The sequence below is a fragment of the Heterodontus francisci genome, chromosome 10 (genome assembly GCF_036365525.1).
Source record: "Heterodontus francisci isolate sHetFra1 chromosome 10, sHetFra1.hap1, whole genome shotgun sequence".
NCBI classification, from domain to species: domain Eukaryota; kingdom Metazoa; phylum Chordata; class Chondrichthyes; order Heterodontiformes; family Heterodontidae; genus Heterodontus; species Heterodontus francisci.
The window spans coordinates 105,869,401-105,890,667 of NC_090380.1; the positions used below are offsets into that span (position 1 = coordinate 105,869,401).

The window sequence follows — 21,267 nt, forward strand, 5'->3', positions numbered from 1 at the left end:
AAAACAGTGTTAAACTTTAAGGTTTGAAATTTTTGAAATCTCTGAGAAGAATTTACTTCTAGCAGGAATGAGATCGAACAGGATAAACTGCTCCCTTTCTGGGCAAGGGAGATGGATTGGCATTGTATTAAGAATTTTCCTCTTGTTAAAAGGATACTTATGCCACATCCAGCCATGAATGGTGGTGGACAATTAAACAACTAACTGAAGGAGGTGGCTCCACAAATATCCCCATCCTGAATGATGGGGGAACCCAACACATCAGTGCAAAAGATAAGGCAGAAGCATTTGCAACAATCTTCAGCCAGAAGTGCCGAGTTGATGATCCATCTCGGCCCCCTCCTGAAGTCCCCAGCATTATAGATGCCAGACTTCAGCCAATTCGATTCACTCCGCGTGATATCAAGAAACGACTGAAGGCATTGGATACTACAAAGGCTATGGGTCCTGACAATATTCCGGCAATAGTACTGAAGACTGTGCTCCAGACCTTGCCGCGCCGCTAGCCAAGCTGTTCCAGTATAGCTACAAAACTGGCATCAACCCGGCAATGTGGAAAATTGCCCAGGTACATTCTGTACACAAAAAAAAGCAGGACAAGTCCAACCCGGCCAATTAGCGCCCCATCAGTCTACTCTCAATCATCAGCAAAGTAATGGAAGGTATCATCAACAGTGCCATCAAGTAGCACTTGCTTAATAATACCCTGCTCAGTGATACCCAGTTTGGGTTCCGACAGGGCCACTCAGCACCTGACCTCATTAGTTCAAAAATGGACAAAAGAGCTGAACTCAAGAGGTGAGGTGAGAGTGACTGCCCTTGACATCAAGGCAGCATTTGACCGAGTATGGCATCAAGGAGCCTGAGCAAAACTGGAGTCAATGGGAATCAGGGGGAAAACTCTCTGCTGGTTAGAGTCATACCTAGCGCAAAGGAAGATGGCTGTGGTTGTTGGAGGGCAATCATCTGAACTCCAGGACATCACTGCAGAAGTTCCTCAGGGTGGTGTGCTAGGCCCAACCATCTTCAGCTGCTTTGTCAATGACCTTCCTTCAATCATAAGGTCAGAAGTGGGGATGGTCGCTGATGATTGCACAATGTTCAGTACCATTCGCGACTCTTCAAATACTGAAGCAGTCCATGTAGAAATGCAGCAAGACCTGGACAACATCCAGGCTTGGGCTGATAAGTGGCAAGTAACATTTGCACCACACAAGTGCCAGGCAATGACCATCTCCAACAAGAGAGTATCTAACCATCTCTCCTTGACATTCAATGGCATTACCATCGCTGAATCCCCCACTATCAACATCCTAGGGGCTACCATTGACCAGAAACTGAACTGGAGTAGCCATATAAATACCATGGCTACAAGAGCAGGTCAGAGGCTAGGAATCCTGCAGTGAGTAACTCACCTCCTGACTCCCCAAAGCTTGTCCACCATCTACAAGGCACAAGTCAGGAGTGTGATGGAATACTCTCCACTTGCCTGGATGGGTGCAACTCCAACAACACTCAAGAAGCTCAACACCATCCAGGACAAAGCAGCCTGCTTGATTGGCACACCATCCACAAACATTCACTCCCTCCACCACCGACGCACAGTGGCAGCAGTGTGTACCATCTACAAGATGCACTTCAGCAACTCACCAAGGCTCCTTAGACAGCACTTTCCAAACCCACGACCTCTACCGCCTCGACGGACAAGAGCAGCAGATGCATGGGAACATCACCACCTGCAAGTTCCCGTCCAAGTTACACACCATCCTGACTTGGAACTATATCGCCGTTCCTTCACTGTCACTGGGTCGAAATCCTGGAACTCCCTTCCTAACAGCACTGTGGATGTACCTACCCCACATGGACTGCAGCGGTTCAAGAAGGCAGCTCACCACCACCTTCTCAAGGGCAATTAGGGACGGGCAATAAATGCTGGCATAACCAGTGACGCCCACTTCCCATGAATGAATAAAATAAAATGCTATAAATTAGCAGCTCCAACTTCCTGCATCAATAATGGACAATTAATGTGTAAATACAGCAGGTTTTAAAAACAACAGGGAGGCTAAGAACTAGGTGTCATTTGTGCAAAGCAAACAGAGGAGCAACCTAAATCAACCAGCAAGCTCTGGAGATTGGCACCTCCCAGCATTCCCCAATTCCCCAAATCTGCTGGCCTAATTTGAGTGCTAATATTGGTGTGCGCCATTCACATACTGTTTTTTCCCCAACAAATTTTGGCCCATTAAGAAAATGAACATATAGAGAAATTAAATTTCTACTTACCACATCCCAGCTCATCTTCTCCTGAAGGGCAATCTTTAGTGCCATCACACCGAGTTGTGTGCCATATACATGATGAGGATGCATGACACTGGAACTTGCCAATGCAGCTGTGTGTGACTGAAAGAGTTTGAAGTGCTGATGTAACCATTACTGGCTTCTAACGTTTGTTGTCTTACAGAATGTTTAGTTCAAGAATAAATTTTTTAAAACAGGACTGGTTTTCCATACCTGTGTTTTGGTTAAACTGTGTTTTAATCTAATTTTCTCTGCTCCGAAAGCAATGACTTAAGCCACATTGACACTACAATGAGTGTTAAAAGATTCCATCCAAGTAATATTCACACCACACAAGTGCCAGGCAATGATTATATCCAACAAGAGAGAATCTAACCATCTCCCCTTGACATTCAACAGTATTACCACTGCTGAATCCCCCAATAACAACATCCATTGACAAGAAACTGAACTGAACCAGCCATATAAATACTGCCGCGACAAGAGCAGATCAGAGGCTGGGAATTCTGCAGTGAGTAACTCACCTCCTGTCTCCCCAAAGCCTGTCCACCATGTACAAAGGCACAAGTCAGGAGTGTGGTGTAATACTGTCCACTTGCCCGAATGGGTGCAGCTCCAACAACACTTAGGAAGCTCAACACCATCCAGGACAAAACAGCCCAATTGATTGGCACCCCATCCACCACCTTCAACGTTCACTGCCTCCACCACTGATGCACAGTGACAGCAGTGTCTACCATGTACAACTGCAGCAACTCACCAGGCCTCCTTCAACAGTGCCTTCCAAACCTGCAACCTCTTCCACCTAGAAGGACAAGGGCAGCAGACGTGGGGAACGCCACCACCTGCAAGTTCTTCTCCAAGCCACTAACCATCCTGACTTGGAACTATATCCCTGTTCCTTTACTGTCACTGGATCAAAATCCTGGAACTCCCTCCCGAACAACACTGTTGGTGTACCCACATCAAATGGACTGCAATGGTTCAAAAAGGTACCTCATCTTAACAAGGGCAATTAGATATGGGCAACAAATGCTGGCCTTGCCACCGATGCCCAAATCCCATGAACCGAATAAAAATAAATATTCTCCACTGTGTCTCCATTTCACTATGCAGTCAGGTTGGGCCCTGACACTGGATTTAGACGTTAGCAATAACTCTGATGGTGCGTAGACTAACTAAATGCACTAGCAGCACAGACTCATAAAATTATTCCTTATATTTTAGCATTGCTGTGAAGTGGAAACATTTTGTACTGATGTCAAGCTAAACTGTAAATGCAGCTGTGACAAGAGTTAAGGGGGAAATTTGTATGAGCACGAGCTTCTTTAATACTTTCATGATATAAAGGGGTGAAAAATCAAGTTCACTCATAAAAGTCATCCCCAGGTTGAGTAAATGCACTGATGTTCAGCTGATTACTAACTAGTTTGCTTGAGGGAGGATCAAGTCACTCAAATCAACTCCAAACATGTTGCATGATTTGTTCAGATGTGCGCCTGATTACATCTTTTTGAATTCAACAGGCAGCTATTTACATTCATCCTGTTGTGGTAGACAGCAAAATTGAGTGCTGTGTGTGTAATGGGCAACTGATCCCGTACTGACAATTGATGTCCCTATTAAAATTGAAGGCTGCACCCTAAAGTATTTATGATTAATGTACTGTGCAAGAAGCACATTCTAAAGAAGATATTTTTATCTTCCTGATAGGTACAAATAGTGAGAAAATAAGAAAGGTAAGGTAAATATAAGTATTTTGGTGCCCTTTCTTGCTTCTGTATAATCGTGTAACTTGTAAATAAATATTGACCAAAGCTTAACGACTTGACAGTGTGATATTTACTGCCTTCCAGAGTGGATAGGACAATATATCACAAGATTCCTGGTGCAATATGTCATATTAAAGGTGTAACTGGTGATTCTCTGGCCTGCACACCAAATTAAGTCACACATAAAGCTTCAAGTTTCATTGAAAGGACATTTCCTCTACATATGGAAATGACCTTTTTGCTGTGTACACAGGTTAATAGAGTTATGGGAAAGCCTAAGGCTCTTAAGCCACATATATTCCTCTATATATGAATGTGCACACACCTTGCCTCATTGACTTTCTTGATATACAGACCTACAAAATCCAATAACTAATCCTGTGTTACCCAGGATTATAAAATAATAGCATTGACGTTCACTGGAACACTGAAAGGTGATTAGATGGAAGGCATTAAAGAATATCTTAGGAAATGCTCATCATGAAAATAAGGTGATGGATTCTCTCTAGAAATGTGAGTGAGAGAGATCGAGTGACAGTACGAGGGACAATGCTAGAGAATGACTGATCGATGACTTACCAAGGGCAGATGAACAGAGATCAAGTTTAGCTTTTCTTTTTTAAAGCAACCTAATATCTAACAAGTAATTATTTTGAAATTTGATTCACATATACTTGTTTTTACTTTGAAACAGTCCCAACTGCCTCCATTGTAGCTGTGTGTACATTAATGACATGGCATTTTACCATGTGAGCTATCACATGACTGCTTCCAGCAGAGCTCACTAGAAAATTGCGATGCAGAAATATTTTCACCTCCCTGATGCAAATATCACCGAGAATCACCTTTGTGTAAACTATGGGCTACCTAATTCAGCAAAGATTAAGAATTGAGCCTAGGATCTCTGGCCTAAAGGGCTCAGAAATATGCCAACTTTACTAGATGAGTCATCAGGGCAAGCTATCCATTCATCTTGATTTGTGAGAGCTTGATGTGTTGCCAAGGGGGAGGCAGTGGCATCATGGTATTATCACTGGATTAGTAACCCAGAGACCCAGGTATGGATCTGGGGACATGGGTTCGAATCCCACCAACGCAGAAGGTGGAATTTGAATTTAATAAATCTAGAATTAAAAGCTAGTCTAATGATGGTCATGAAACCATTTAAAAACCTGAGCAGCAGAAGCATGGGAACATCATCACCTGCAAGTTCCCCTCCAAGTCACACACCATCCTGACTTGGAACTATATCGCCGTTCCATCACTGTCGCTGAGTCAAAATCCTGGAACTCCCTTCCTAACAGCACTGTGGGTGTATCTACTCCACATGGACTGCAGCGGTTTAAGAAGGCAGCTCACCACCACCTTTTCAAGGGCAATTAGGAATGGGCAATAAATGTTGGCATAGCCAGTGATGCCCACATCCCATGAATGAATAAAAAAAAATTAGCTGCCGTATTTCCTACATTATAACAATAACTGCACTTCAAAAGTACTTCATTAGCTGTGAAACACTCTAGAGTGACCTGAGGTCATGAAAGGGGCTATCGGAATGCAAGTGCTTTCTTTCTAACAGATTTGTAGAGTTATATAACATCCTAACAGTTTCAGCAAGGAGGAATTTGCTCCATCTAGTTTACCTATCTACAGTATTTCCATGGTGCATTTCTAATAACCACAAAAACTATTTGTTGACAAGAACCTGCCTAGTTCCTTCTTTAAATTTCTTGTTTCACCACTCGTGTCCATAAGCTATTCCAAATACTCATCATCCCTTTTGTAAAAATGCTCCTCTCTATTTCCTATTATTTCTTGTTGTCTATCATTTGTAAACAAGACTCTTTGTGTTTAAATTCTGTATTTGGCCTAAAAGTTTACTTGGATCCAATTTGTCAAAACCTTTCATCATTTTAAGCACTTCCGTCAGGCTGGACTTCATGCGGCCGCCGCCCAATGCGGCAGCGACTGTAAAAGATGGCGACGCGCACGCGCAGTTTCCACTCCGTGGAGCCGCTGCGATCTTCAAAGTGACGGTTAATTAACATGCTTGGGGCGGACCGCCCCACTGATGACGTAGAGGGAGCGGGTGAGCCGTCCCCGGCAACGGTGTCTGGCACTACTGCGCAGGCGCTGGTGCCATTTTTAAAGGGCTTCGAGCACTGAATGACAGTTTGAAGTCTTAAAGGCAAATTGCATTTAAAAATGTAACAAATCATTAAATAAATCTTTCCATCCCCTCTCCCAAACCCCCCCCCAATAGCCTTACATTTAATTCCTTGCCTACCCAAAATGCTTACTTTGACTACGTGACCTGCACACACCCCCCCCCCCCAAAGTTCATAAACTCTAGCCCTCAGCTGCTTCCCACCATCCCCCAACCAATGCAAAGACTTTGACCCCGCTCACCCCTCCCGCACTGAGAAAATTACCTCCTCGCCCCTGCCCACAGGAGTCACGCCTTGTTTCCCCAGATGGGGATTTGAAAGCGTGGCAGTGCCGGCCGGATCATCAGGAGGCGATGGGAACTTCATTAATGCAGGCAAGTTAATTTATTTTACTATTTAAATTGAAGTTCCGTCGCTGAGCGGTGGTGGGGGGCGGCCGCGAGGCCTTGCCGCCACCGTCAAGATCGGGATGGGCCCTGACAACGTCGAGGTCCGTGGTGGGCTTCATCCAAGGCAATCTTCATCCCCCCCCTATAAAATTCAGCTCGTCATATCCCCTCTCAGTCTTTCTTCAAGAGACAAAAGTCGTAGGGTAAGAAATATTTGCTTCTATGTAATTCCCTGAAGTATCCCCTCTAATAACTAGTTATTCCTTTTGAAATAGGGAGGCCAGGACTACACCCAGATGCAGTCTCATTACTTCCACTTCTAGGAAAATGTTTTAAAGTATTCTGAAGGATAATATAAGGGAGCATCTTAAGGGGCCTGGGCTAATCCAAGACAATCAGCATGGCTTTAGGAACGAGAGATCATACTCGACTAATTTATTGGGCCAAAAGTTAAAATGACGCCTCTGGATTTATAAGTTCTACCTCTTGCTCTGCATTTCTGCATCTCTGCATTCTTTGTTTTTTCACACAAAAGCAAAATGCCACAAATGCTTGAAATCTGAACGTAAAACAGAAAATGCTGTAAATACCCAGCAAGTCTGGCAGTATCTGTGGAGAGAGCAACAGAATTAACGATTCAAGTCTGTGACCTTTCATCAGAACTGGAAAAAGTTAAGAGATGTAACAGGTCTAGAACAAGCACAGAGACAAGGAAAGGGGGAAGGGAGGAAAAGAACAAAAGGGCAGGTCTGTGATAGGGTGGAAGACAGAAGATATTTAATAACAAAAGTGATGATGATGCAAGGCAAAAAGGGTGGGGGGTGGTGATGGCTGCTTTGACAAGTAAAGAAATAACAGATGTATCGAGGAAGCGTTAATGGGAAAATGCAGAATCATTACTGACAGCTGCCATCCAAAAACAAACAAACAAAAAAAGGGAGCATAGGTTATAATCTGAAATTGTAACATTGCTTTCCCACCTTTTTGGCCATTTTGACATAATTCTTTCCCTTAAATCACTTATAAAACTAGTAAACAACAATGGCCCCAATACTGAACCTTGTGGCACTCCACTGAGTGGAGGCTGCCTACTATGTGCTAGGCCATGCGCTAATGCTTATTGTTGTCTATCAATCATGTCAGTTCATTTCAATATAATCCCATCTATTTAATGGATTTAGACCTCCTGGTACGTGGAACAGTGTCAGATGCCTTCCAGAAATCCAGGGAGATAACATCCACTGTCTCTTTCCTAGCTACGAGGTCTAGCATTTTCTCAATGAAATCCAATAAATTAGTCAAGTGAGATCTCTCGTTCCTAAAACCATGCTGATTGTCTTGGGATTAGCTCAGGCCCCTTAAGATGCTCCCTTATATTATCCTTCAGAATACTTTAAACATTTCCCTAACAGTGGAAGTAATGTCTATAATTTTACACTCCTGTCCAAAAAAAGGGGGAGAGGGGATAAAACCTGCAATTACAGGCCAGGCCAATAATCCAGAAAAAAATTAATTGCCACTTGGAAAATTATGGGCTCATAAATGAAAGTCAGCACAGATTTATTAAAGGCAAATCATGTTTGGCTAACTTAATTGAGTTTTCTGATGAAGTAATGGATAGGTAGTGGGCATTCAAAAGAAGATTGACAAAATACCACATAATAGACTTGTTAGCAGAATTAAAGCTCGTGGGATTAAAGGAACAGTGGTCACATGGGTACAAAATTGACTAAGGAACAGAGAGTAATGTAAACGATTGTTGTCCAGGCTGGAGAGAGGTGTACATTGGTGTTCCCCAGGGGTTGGTGTTACAATTACTGCTCTTTCTAATATATATTAATGACCTGGACTAGTGTGCCGAGGTCATAATTTCAAAGTTTGCAAATGACACAAAACTCAAAAATGTACTGAACAGTGAGGAGGATAGTAACAGAGAACATAGCCAGACTGGTGAAATGCACAGACAAGTGGCAGATGAAATTTAAAGCAGAAATGTGTGAAGTTATACATTTTGGTAGGAAGGATGAGGAGAGGCAATATAAAATAAATGTTACAATTTTAAAGAGAATGCAGGAACAGAGAATCTTGGGGCTGTACATACACAAATCTTTGTATGTGGCTGGACAAGTTGAGAAGACTATTAAAAAGGCATATGGGATCATTGTCTTTGCAAATAGAAAAATAGAGTACAAAAGCTAAAAGTTATGCTAAACTTTATAAAACACTGGTTAGGCCTCAGTTGGTATTGTAATCAATTCTGGATGCCACACTTTAGGGAGGATGTCACAGTCTTAGAGAGAGTTGTTACGGACAGATGGGAAATGATAAGGATGGTATTCCTTTTAGTCTCTTAACTGACCAGACATTGTTTTTATTAGAATTGTGTCTTAACCTTTTTTTTATTCATTCATAAAGGTCAGTAATCAGCCACAAATTTAAGGTGATAGGCAAAAGAACTGGAGGAACATGAGCATGTTTTTTTCCTTACACAGTGAGTTGTTGTGATCTGGAATTCACTACCTGAAAGGGCGGTGGAAGCAGATTCAATAGTAACTTTCAAACGGGAATTGGATCAATAATTGAAAAAGAAAAAAATAAAGGGCTATAAGGAAAGAGCAGGGGAGTGGAACTAATTGGATAGCTCTTTCAAACAACCAGCACAGATGCAATAGACTGATTGGACTTTTTCTGCACAGTATTAATCTATGATTGTATAATTTAATTTTTCATCCAGTTCCCTTTTTTTTAAAAGATGGAAGTTGCATTTGCTATGTTCCAATCCTCTGGGATTTCGCTTGAGTTCTGTGAACTCTGAAAAATATGTAGGAGGCAGGAGGTTAAATTCTTTTTAAATTCCAGGACTCATTATTGTGGTTAGCTTGCCTCCTCACATCATGCATTCAAACAATCTTTCCCTACCGGCCTCATGTGATATAATTAGTATTATGTGTGTCGCCTTTTTTTGACTTTACACCAGTTATATGTGTATTTAGGCCAATTTTCATTCAGTATCTACACTTTTCAATGTGCAAATATTTCCTTTCTTCCCCAAGGAAAGTAACTTTCTGAATGTAAAGTGGAAATTTGTTTATTGATATGTGACATCTAAACCATCCCAACTTTCTCCCTGCAAGTCATTTGTCACTCTCCCAAAGGCACAAGAAACTTTAAAACTAATTGACTTATCAAGAAAGCTGGGAAAATCTGTGCACCTGAGTGAACAGTTAGATCACCTTGGTGCTGCATTGAGGAATTAATCATGTCATCAAACAGCACTGAAGGGGGCCATTCGTCCCATTGTGCCTGTATCAGCTCTTTGAAAGACCTATTTGGATAATCCCACTCCTCTTCTTCTTTCCCCAGATACTTTGATACTAGCCTAGTCTATGCAACCTGCCCTTAATAATTTAACCCTTTAAGCCCTGGTATAATTCTGGCAAATCTGTGCTGTACTCCCTCCAAATCTGATATGTCCTCCCTGTGGTGCAGTGCCCAGAACTGAAGGCAGTCTCCAGACGGTGTCTGAGCAAGACTCTGTACAATATAAGGGAGGACATTACTCATTCATATGGACTCAGCCTCTGCCTCTGCCGTCAAGGTGAGCTTCAACTGCTGATTTTGAAGGAAGAAGCTACATTTTTGGATTAGCTGACTCCAAATTTGTCTGGTTCTCTTTTGAAGGATTTGAGGAAATCTTTACTCTCTGCATGTTTTAATAATCGAATCCAGAGTGTTTGACTCTGTGAAAAGAAATACTGCCTGACATCTAACAGAACTTTTTTGCTGAAGTATCCTATCTTCTTCTTCTTTGGCCTCCTTGTCTCTAGAGACAATGGGTAAGTGCCTAGAGGTGGTCGGTGGTTTGTGGAGCAGTGCCTGGAGTGGCTATAAAGGCCAATTCTAGAGTGACAGACTCTTCCACAGGCGCTGCAGATAAAATTGGTAGTTGGGGCTGTTACACAGTTGGCTCATTCCTTGCACTTCTGTCTTTTTTCCTGCCAACTGCTAAGTCTCTTTGACTCGCCACTCTTTAGCCCTGCCTTGATGGCAATCCGCCAGCTCTGGAGAACACTGGCAACTGACTCCCACGACTTGTAGTCAACGTCACAGGACTTCATGTCGCGTTTGCAAACGTCTTTAAAGCAGAGACATGGACCGCCGGTGGGTTTGATACCAGTGACGAGCTCGCTGTACAATGCGTCCTTGGGGATCCTGCCATCCTCCATGCAGCTCACATGGTCAAGCTATCTTAAGTGCCGCTGGCTCAGTCGGATGTATATGCTGGGGATGTTGGCTGCCTCGAGGACTTCTGCGTTGGAGATACGGTCCTGCCACCTGATGCCAAGGATTCTCCAGAGGCAGCGAAGATGGAATGAGTTGAGATGTCGCTCTTGGCTAACATACGATGACCAGGCCTCGCTGCCATAGAGCAAGGTACTGAGGACACAGGCTTGATACACTCTGACTTTTGTGTTCCGTGTCAGTGTGCCATTTTCCCACACCCTCTTGGCCAGTCTTGACATAGCAGCGGGCGTCTTTCCCATGCGCTTGTTGATTTCTGTATCGAGAGACTGGTTACTGGTCATAATTGAACCTAGGTAGGTGAATTCTTGAACCACTTCCAGAGCGTGGTCACCGATATTGATGGATGGAGCATTTCTGATGTCCTGTCCCATGATGCTTGTTTTCTTGAGGCTGATGGTTAGGCTAAATTCGTTGCAGGCAGCCACAAGCCTGTTGATGAGCCTCTGCAGACACTCTTCAGTGTGGGATGTTAATGCAGCATCGTTAGCAAAGAGGAGTTCCCTGATGAGGACTTTCCGTACTTTGGTCTTCGCTCTGAGACGGGCAAGGTTGAACAACCTGTCATCTGATCTTGTGTGGAGGAAAACTCCTTCTTCTGAAGACTTGAACGCATGTGAGAGCAGCAGTGAGAAGATCCCAAATAGTGTAGGTGCAAGAACACAGCCCTGTTTCATGCCACTCAGGATAGGAAAGGGGTCTGATGAGGCACCGCTTTGCTGAATTGTGCCTTTCATATTGTCATGGAATGAAGTGATGATACTTAGTAGCTTTGGTGGACATCCGATCTTTGCGAGTAGTCTGAAGAGACCACGTCTGCTGATGAGGCCAAAGGCTTTGGTGAGATTTATGAAAGCAACGTAGAGGGGCATCTGTTGTTCACGGCACTTCTCCTGCAGCTAGCGAAGGGAGAATAGCATGTCAATGGTGGACCTCTCTGCTCGAATGCTGCACTGTGCCTCAGGTAGACACGCTCAGCCAGCTTCTGGAGTCTGTTTAAAACGACTCGAGCGAAGACTTTCCCCACTATGCTGAGCAGGGAGATTCCACGGTAGTTGTTGCAGTCACCGTGGTCACCCTTGTTCTTATAGAGGGTGTTGATATTGGCATCGCGCAGGTCCTGTGGTACTGCTCTCTCGTCCCAGCACAGGCAAAGCAGTTCATGTAGTGCTGAGAGTATAGCAGGCTTGGCACTCTTGATTATTTCAAGGGTAATGCTGTCCTTGCCAGGGGCTTTTCCACTGGCTAGAGAATCAATGACATCACTGAGTTCTGATTTTGTTGGCTGTTTGCCCAGCTCATCCATGACTGGCAGAGACTGGGCTGCTCTGAGGGCGGTATCAGTGACAACATTTTCCCTGGAGTAATTCTAGGTAGTGCTCCACCCAGCGGTGCATTTACTTGCGTTTGTTGGTGATCGTTTCCCCTGATTTAGACTTGAGGCGGGGGGGGGGGGGCGATCTTCTTGATGGTTTGCCCAAAGGCTCCCTTAATGCCATCATACAGTCCTCTGATGTTTCTGGTGTTGGAGGCCAGCTGAATACGACTGCATAGGTGTTGCCAGTAGTCATTTGCACAGCGCTTGGCTGTACTTTGTGCAGCACTTCTGGCTACTTTAAGTGCTACAGATGTTAACTCGCTGGGGGCTTTCTTGTAGTTCAACAGTGCAATGCGCTTAGCGGCTATGACTGGTTTCAGCTCTTCAAAGTGAGATTGAGTTCCCTGCATTCTGCTTCTCATGTTTGCCAAAGATGGTCATTGCTGAGTCATAGATGGCGTCTCTGACGTGGGCCTACTTGGTCTCTGCATCCCCTGCAGGATGTTTTTGTGTTTTGAAGGACTTTTTCAAGTGAATTTAGAAACTTATGTAACAGCTGAGGATAAGAAATTCTGTTAGTGTTGATGCGCGGGTGGTCCTTCTGCTTGGAGTGATGCAGCTTCTTTGGTTTGAGTCTAACTTTGCTGCACACCAGGGAATGGTCGGTGTCGCAGTCTGCACTGTGGAAGCTGCATGTGATTTGGACAGTGTTTTATAGAGGCTTGCCTTGTGATGATGAGGTCCAGCTGGTGCCAATGACGTGATCTTGGGTGCCTCCATGAAACATGGTGGCAGGGTTTAGTATGAAAGAATGAGTTGGTGATTTTTTTAAAATTCATTCATGGGATGTGAGCATCGCTGGCTGGGCCAGCATTTATTGCCCATCTCCTAATTGCCCTTGAAAAGGTGGTGGTGAGCTGCCTTCTTGAACTGCTGCAGTCCATGTGGGGTAGGTACACCCACAGTGCTGTTAGGAAGGGAGTTCCAGGATTTTGACCCAACAACAGTGAAGGAACGGCAATATAGTTCCAAGTCAGGATGATGTGTGACTTGGAGGGGAACTTGCAGGTGGTGGTGTTCCCATGCATCTGCTCCTCTTGTCCTTCGATAGGTACACAACTCCAGCAGTTTCTGTCCATTCTCATTCATCCTTCCAATGCCATAGCGCCCAAGGCAGGAGGGCCATGAGTCATGCTTAGCCCCAACCCTGGTGTTAAAGTCCCCCAGTAGGAACAAATGTTTGGTATTAGGAATGCTACTAATGATATTATGGAGTTCCTCGTAGAACTGGCCTTTAACTTCAGGTGGGTAGCAGAGTGTTGGAGCATAGATGTTGAGTAAGTGTACTGGACCAGAGGCGGTGAGCAGTCAGATGGACAGTATGTGTTCCGAGCCATTTGAAGGTGGCTCTATCATGCTGAGCAAAGAGTTTCTGATGGCGAAGCCCACTCCATGCTGTCTCGGTTCTTTAATATCCCTACCCTGTCAGTAGAAGGTGTAGTCTTGCTCTCTTAGAGATCTTTTTTGCTTAAGTATCCCATCTAAATGAGCATAATCTGTTCCCTTTATTTTTTTAAAATCTCATTTATATCTCTTCTTAGATTATTGTTTCTCCCCCTTACCCCTCCCACTTTCTAACCTCCATTCTCTCCCTCCCCCTCCATGGTGGGCCGAATGGCCTGTTTCTCTGCGGTAACAGTCAATGTAACAACACAACTTTCTATGTCAATACAACCTGTTGCTCTAAGGCAGACAGAAATAACAACAGCTTGCAGCCAAATAACACCTTTAATGTAGAAGAAAATTTTATTTTATTTTATTATTTTATTTAGAGATACAGCACTGAAACAGGCCCTTCGGCCCACCGAGTCTGTGCCGACCAACAACCATCCATTTATACTAACCCTGCAGGAATCCCATATTCCCTATCACCTACCTACACTAGGGGCAATTTACAACGGCCAATTTACCTATCACCTGCAAGTCTTTGGCTGTGGGAGGAAACTGGAGCACCCGGGGAAAACCCACGCGGTCACAGGAAGAACTTGCAAACTCCGCACAGGCAGTACCCAGAATCGAACCCGGGTCCCTGGAGCTGTGAGGCTGCGGTGCTAACCACTGTGCCGCCCCAAACAATTTTTATATATCGATATTTGGACGTTGTAGAACTGTACATCGATAAGAAAACGCCTTTTTAAATCTCTTCATAGTAATTGAATATGAAGTCAGGGAAATGTACATATTTTGAGTGCTCAAAACTAAGTTGGCCTGGAGAATTTTTTTCCCCCAAGCTTTCGCGCACTGGGTGGGCTTCTGAGTTATTACTGACAGTTAAAACTTCCAAATGGTTTCAGAGAGAAGCTTCTTTGTGTGAAGATTTTTTTAAAATCTTAGTTGCACATCTGCAGGGAAGACACCAAATGGAGTCCAGGAGTAAGGAAATTAGGCTGTCATCCTAACCCAGCTATTGTCATGCAGCTCCTAGCAACCTACTCAGAGCTGCGATGACAGAGACCTAGGAACAGGAAATCTGTCTGCCTTGGGGTCTGGCAGTGTTGTAAACGGAGCAACAATACTTTTCCTCATTGAGGAAACTTGGGGCTGAATTTCCACTGTTGTTTTCCAGATTGCTGGCTGTGACTTCAGCCGAAGATTGGTACAAACCCTGGAGAAACCGCGAAGACATTTCACCAGCGTTCCGACAGATCTCCTGCCGAAGTTACAGTGGATGATTGGGAGAACCCTGGCAGAGATTCAACCCCGTCTGTCTTTCAAAGGAAAGAAAGAAGTGGCATTCATATCACAACTTTCATGACCTCAAAACATCCCAAAGTACTTCACAGACAATGGACTGAATTTTACAAGCCCTCCAACGTCAGGGGTCCTGGCAGGGGGTGGTGGGGGGCCTGGAAATCTCTTCTGGGAGAGGCCCGCCATGACCCTTGACACCGACAAGGCCCTGCCGCATTTTACCGGTGGCGGAGCGGCCTCGGTGCGGACTCCCCCACGCCGCCGAGTGGCGGGGCCTTCATTTTAATTTTAAAATTAATTGAAATGCACGCAAATAAACTTACCTTGACCTGACAGCCATCCCACACTGATATTCTGGCCACCGGCCGGAACTCCTGTGCCTTTGGAACTCTGTTCGGAGTTCCGAGGCGTGACACTGGTGGGGAGGGGTGAGGAGCGGAATTATCAGGTCGGGGTGGGGGGGGTGGTGGCAGTGGGGAAAACAGTTTGTATTGGCTGAAGGGATGGTGGGAAGGGGTTGAAGGACAAAGGTAAGAAACTTCGAGGGACAAAGTTGGTGATGGGAAGGAAAGTTTTTTATGGCCTAAATTTTACTAGCACGGCTTTCAACTCAGCAGCCTTCCGACGTGATATTACGCGCAGGGGCTCATTTAAATAAGGCCTTCAAGCCCTTAGATTTAATTTTAATTTTTACAGGTACGTACATTGAAATTTTTTATTAACAATTAATAAAGATGTGGAGGCCCTTCCCCAATGCCCCCAATGGTCATTTAATTGGCACTTATTGTCAAAAAATACTTCATTCCTTTCCCGAACATCTCCCCCCAAACTTCTAACTTTTGGCCTCTAACCCCTTCCCACCACTCACACAACCAATTAAATTTGTTTTCCCTGTTCCCCCATCCCTCCCCCACTGAAAATTTTATTCCTCCCCCCTACCTACCAGCTTCTCGCCTTGGAACTCTGTATGGCGTTCCAAAGGCACATGAAGCATGAATGGCAGCCGTAAAATCGGCGTGGGACAACTGCCGCCTGCAGGTAAGTACATTTACATATTATTAATGTTAATTTAAATATGCAGATGAAGGGCCTGCCACCAGGTGGCGAGGGGGTCGCACTGAGGTCCCCCCCGTCGCTGGTAATATGTGGCGGGCCCTTCTCGCCATCGCGGGTCAAGGCAGGCCTCTCCCTGCAGAATTTTACCGGCCCCCGCGCCGTGACCCGCGGTGTCAAGGTGCTGGTAAAATTCAGCCCTATGTGTGTAAAATGGGGTGGTGGGAGAGGGGCTTCGATCGGTTCATAAAGTTTTAACTTATAGTTTGCCCTCCATGTCCCTTTAAAAATTAAAACTGCTGGTAAAGGCTTGCCAGCCCTTTAAAAACGGTGCCAGCCTTGCGCGGTGGCGCCGGATGCCATTTCTGGGTACGCAGCGCTGCCCCTCTAAATCATTGGGGGCGGCTGTTCGGCCCCCTCCATTTAAATGAGCTCTCCCCAATGAAATATTATGGGGCTCAGTGGCAGCCGCTCCAGACGGGTGGACTGTCGACTTCAAAGCGCGCCGCGCTATTAAAATCCAGCCCAATGAAGCACTCTTTGAAGTGTAGTCACTATTGTTATACAGGAAATGTGGCAACCAGTTTGTACATAGCAAGCTCTCCCAAACAACATTGTGATAATGACCAGATAATCTGTTTTAAGTGATGTTAGATGAGGGATAAATATTATCCAGAGCACTCTGGAGAAGCTCACTGCTCTTCTTCCATTCGTGTCAAATGATCTTTTACATTCACTTGAGAGGGCAGACTGGACCTCGGTTTAATGTTTTATTAGAAAAATGGCACCTCTGACAATGTAGCACTCTCACTGCACTGGAAGTGTCAGCCTAGATTATGGGCTCAAGTCTCTGACTCAGGCGAGAAAACTACCAACTGACCTGCAAAAAATGCCCCTAAAATCTCATTCAAACTAGGGAACATAAAAATTTTATCTCATGACTTCACTAACAGATCTCCCCCAACCCGCTCCATCTCCATCCTCAACCTGGGGAGGCTAAAAAGAGAATTGTGACCCTCAAAACATATATAAAAATGATATTTTCAATTCAGACACATGCAGCCCAAATAGTGAGGAGTGTAGACATTGTACTCACCACCCACAGCGATGGCTATTATAATTAATACTGCACCAATCACTACACCCACTGCAACTAAAATCAGAAGCTTCTTGGATGTAAGAATATGGCACTTTGAAGAGTTTATGTCTTGGTTTCCTAAACAAGATCAGAAAAAGACTCTTAAGCAATCAGAATATTGAATTTTGTTCAGGCTGTCACCACCTTAAACTCTGGAATGAGATGCATCTCTGCATTATTTACCCTTACCAGCTAATTGCATACAAATAGTTGAGGAGGAAAAGGATCTGGGAGTGAGTAGGTTTTTGGTCTTTATACTGGAGCAGTGCTAAATCGAGAAATTACAACATAGAAACAGGCCGTTTTGATTAAACCTGGTCTTCTGTCTCCATAAAGGAAAGTAAAAAATGTACCTGAACATATCTGAAAGGGCCTCTTCAGCTTCCTGACCTCCTTACCCCCCCACCTGCACACCACCCCCCCCGACTCAGTGTGATATGTGGAATGTATTTGGTTTAAAGGCAATGTCTGGTGCATATGGACACACAACACAAAGCTGCCTCTAATTCAGCATTAGTTGGCATTAAGTCAGTAGACTCAATCAGAATGATGGAGAGGAAGATGGCAATCTTCACCTGGCCCTCTCTGTTGAGGGATCCAGGATGACCAATACTATCATTGATGATATTGGATTTTAATAGCTCCTATTCAGAGCCAGCTTTAACTGGGAGACATTTGCTTCCATCTGCCTATCTGACACCTCTACATGAAAGGTCTCTCATTTCCATTTCGTGGTTAAGGATGAGCCAATCGACTTTAGATGGGTAGTTACTGATGGTATGCAAGGAACCTCTGTCATGATTAGTGCACTGTTCGAAACATGGAAGATTCATGTCTTTCAAAACGTTGACGTGAGACAAACAATTTGCTGAGAGAAATCTGATGTAAATTTAAATAAGCAGCACTGTGGGAGTACCTACACCCCAAGGACTGCAGCGATTCAAGAAGTGGCTCACCATCACCTTTTCAAGTGCAATTAGGAGTAGGCAATAAATGCTGGCATTAGCCAGTGACACACATCCCATGAATAAATTTTAAAAATACAATGCTGAACAGGAGTGAATGTTAGTTGTAACTCGAGTTAATTTTCACATTGGGTGGACATTGAGTAGATGGCAGGCAACGTGATCGCACCATGACCTCAACAGCAGGCCTAAGCCATTTTGATATCTGGGCCTCCTCTGCATAATTCCAATGACCTTTCAGCATGTGGCCAACATGCAGAGGCAACTCTTGTCCCTTGGAGATGCGGGGAGGGTGTTGAGATGGAGAATGAAAAATGCAACAAGTCTGGCATTCAACATTTGGAAAGGGCATGGCAATTGCAGAAGGGGTGAAGAGTTTTGTGCGGCCAGGAGGAGCATTTGTGCTCCCTTTGGTCACATAAAAATCTGAAAAAATATCCTAAAACTTTACCTGGGTTGGGATGAGCCTGCAATAGTCCATTTAATAATCATGGATTAGGAGGTTCAATGCCTAGTATCAATGGGTGGAATCTATGTCGTGCATAGTACGCCCATTGGCACATCAACATTGCATCGCGGTCCTACAGCTGACGTCGGACCCTATTTGGATGAATCAGGAGAAAACTCAGGGCAGTAAGTTCAGAAATGTAATTACGGCCAAACTACGACCCCCATTCCAGCCCAGAAATGGGGAAGACAATCATCCCCTCATTTCTTCTGTAAATAAATGGGAGCAAAAATCAACATAAACATACAGCCATATCATAGCAGTGGACATTTACTCTTGCTTTGCGCTTTGTTTCTGGAACGTAACCCTCTTGAATAAACACTTAAAATCAGGACCTCAGGTTAAATGTCAGAAGAACAGAGACAGAAAAGCAAGCACATTACCTGCTTCGACTGGCAATACTTTTGCTTCAAGAATGTTGGGGATCCTTTGTGTAGTGTTTGGAAGTTCAATGGTAGGAAGCTCATCTTCAGTGACTGACACTATTTCTATCATTGCGTTATCTGGTTTTTCTGCTGCCTCAGCTTGTACCTGTCCATTAAGTAAAAAAATTCATTAAGATAGTCACATGCTACTGCTCAACAGTAGAACAGAGGTACACTATATCAAAGTTTGATTGTTTTAAAAATATATCTCATAATCACCAGTGGGGAGCCGCATACTAAGGGAGTTTGAATAGAAGCCTGGGTAACTACACTGTAGTGCTGATTCTCTAATGTATGATGATTTAACCTATAATTCATTTGAGCAATTCAGTTACAGGAGGTTCAGGAGTAGGGCAGGGGTAAAATATGGAAGGATTTGTAAATGTGGACAAGGACTTTGAATCCAGTGCTTTGGGGAGCCATTGTTTGTCAGCAGGGACAAAACTGTTGGGGGAAGGACTGCAGGCAATAGGATTTAGGCAGTGCGTGGGATACAGACGGAGATTTGATGAGTCTATGTAGGGTCGACAGCTTTCTTTTCTGAAGCACTTTAATTCTTCCTAAGCTACAAATGCAAATTTCTATATACTCTTCCCTTCCCAGTGTCTTCATGTCAAGAGCCATTCTGTTCTCTTCTACTCGTTCTTTCCCAGGACTTCAAAAATTGAATTGTTTATCTTCCCGAGCTTCCCCTTCCTTCCTGCAGTCTAAACCCAAGTCTTGAAGACATCTAAGCAACACTTCTTAAATCACTTCACCTTTAGATCTTTGGTAATGACCTAAAACATGGGTCTTGGCTTTTCCTCTAAGTTTCTTAAGGATTTTATGCCTGCTGCCAGTTGAAAAGCTACCTCCAGTGCAGTACCAAGGGAGTGCTGCACTGTCAGAGGTGCTGCCTTTCACATGAGACGTCAAACCGAGGCCAGGTCAGCCCTCAAAAAGGACATAAAATATCCCATTGCACTATTCCAAAGACAAGCAGAAGAATTCTCCTGGTCAATATTTATCCCTCAAAAGAAACATCACCAAAACAGGTTATTTGGTCGTTATCACATCGCTGTTTGTCAGAACTTGCTGTGCACAAATTGGCTGATACGTTTCCTGTATTAAAACAGTGACTACACTTCAAAAGTACTTCATTGGCTGTGAAGCATTTTGGGATGTGCTGAAAAGACTTGCATTTATAATAGTGCCTGCCATGGCCCAGAACAACTGCACACTAAAGCAGTTTGAATTAAAGTCTGGGTAACTACACTGTAGTGCCCATTCTCTTCTTCAACAGTTCTATCTAAACTAGGAGAGCTTGAAGACAACTGGACAACCGCTATTTCTTAAATGTCTCGTAAAGTTTTGCCAAAATAACAGATCTGCAAATGATTGAACCTCAGGCCAGACTTTTAAGACCCTAGTTATTTTCTCTTTAACTTACCTCTGTGGAAGACATTTCTCACACAGATTATAAAAGAAACTCAGAGCAAGTATATGACTTAATCCAGCAGGACCCACAGGTCTTGAAGAAATCGCAATGAAAGGTACTGTTGCCAAAGCCGGTTGTTTGATAATCCCTGTGTGAGGAACAATGAAAATCGAGAGCCAGGAAACAGCTTAGATAGTGAATATCAGGTTGCTTCTCTACTGAGCAGGTGTCTATGGATACCAGGTAGAACTGCATCGCTTCTCATTATGATAAGAATAAAACGGTAAGCCAACACTGCTTTATAGTTGACACATAAATTTAACACGATGTGCGCTCCAGAATGCCCGTGAAAAGCTACACTTCAAGTGCCCATGTTGCACATAACTGTTCACACCCTGTCGTAATTTAGTTCTTCTAATGTTGCTGAAAATATTTACTTTACAAAGCTTTGAAATTAATAATTGTTGTTACTTAAAAGACATCTTGACACTAAATAAATGAAGTAAGTCAACTGAGCATGCATCAACTTGATCCTCCCGTATTATATCATTTTTAAAAGCGGCATACTAAAAAAAAAAAGAAATTTACATTGGCCTAAAAAATTGAGTCAAAGTAATGTTGAGGCTAATAGTGCTGGTCGATATTTAAGTGCAAACAATACAGCAACTTCAGGCAAGGCAGCTGTGCGATTAAACACAGAAATGAAGAAGTTGTTGGAGATGATCTACTTCACCATTTTATTTTGTTCATAAAAAAGGGATCT

At 43.9% G+C, this 21,267-nt stretch overlaps 1 protein-coding gene across 1 annotated transcript in view; it reads right to left on the minus strand.

The window, feature by feature from the left end:
* Positions 1-20,531, minus strand: part of LOC137374228 (transmembrane protease serine 3-like) — a 55,663-nt gene extending 35,132 nt beyond the window's left edge. The window contains exons 1-6 of the mRNA XM_068040016.1: positions 20,517-20,531; positions 19,046-19,193; positions 18,324-18,562; positions 17,379-17,457; positions 17,148-17,267; positions 2,287-2,403 (exon numbers count right to left, since the gene is read on the minus strand). Of these exons, the coding sequence (XP_067896117.1) occupies positions 2,287-2,403; positions 17,148-17,267; positions 17,379-17,457; positions 18,324-18,562; positions 19,046-19,193; positions 20,517-20,531 (718 nt within the window). The remainder of the gene's footprint in view (positions 1-2,286; positions 2,404-17,147; positions 17,268-17,378; positions 17,458-18,323; positions 18,563-19,045; positions 19,194-20,516) is intronic.
* Positions 20,532-21,267: the final 736 nt, after the last annotated feature.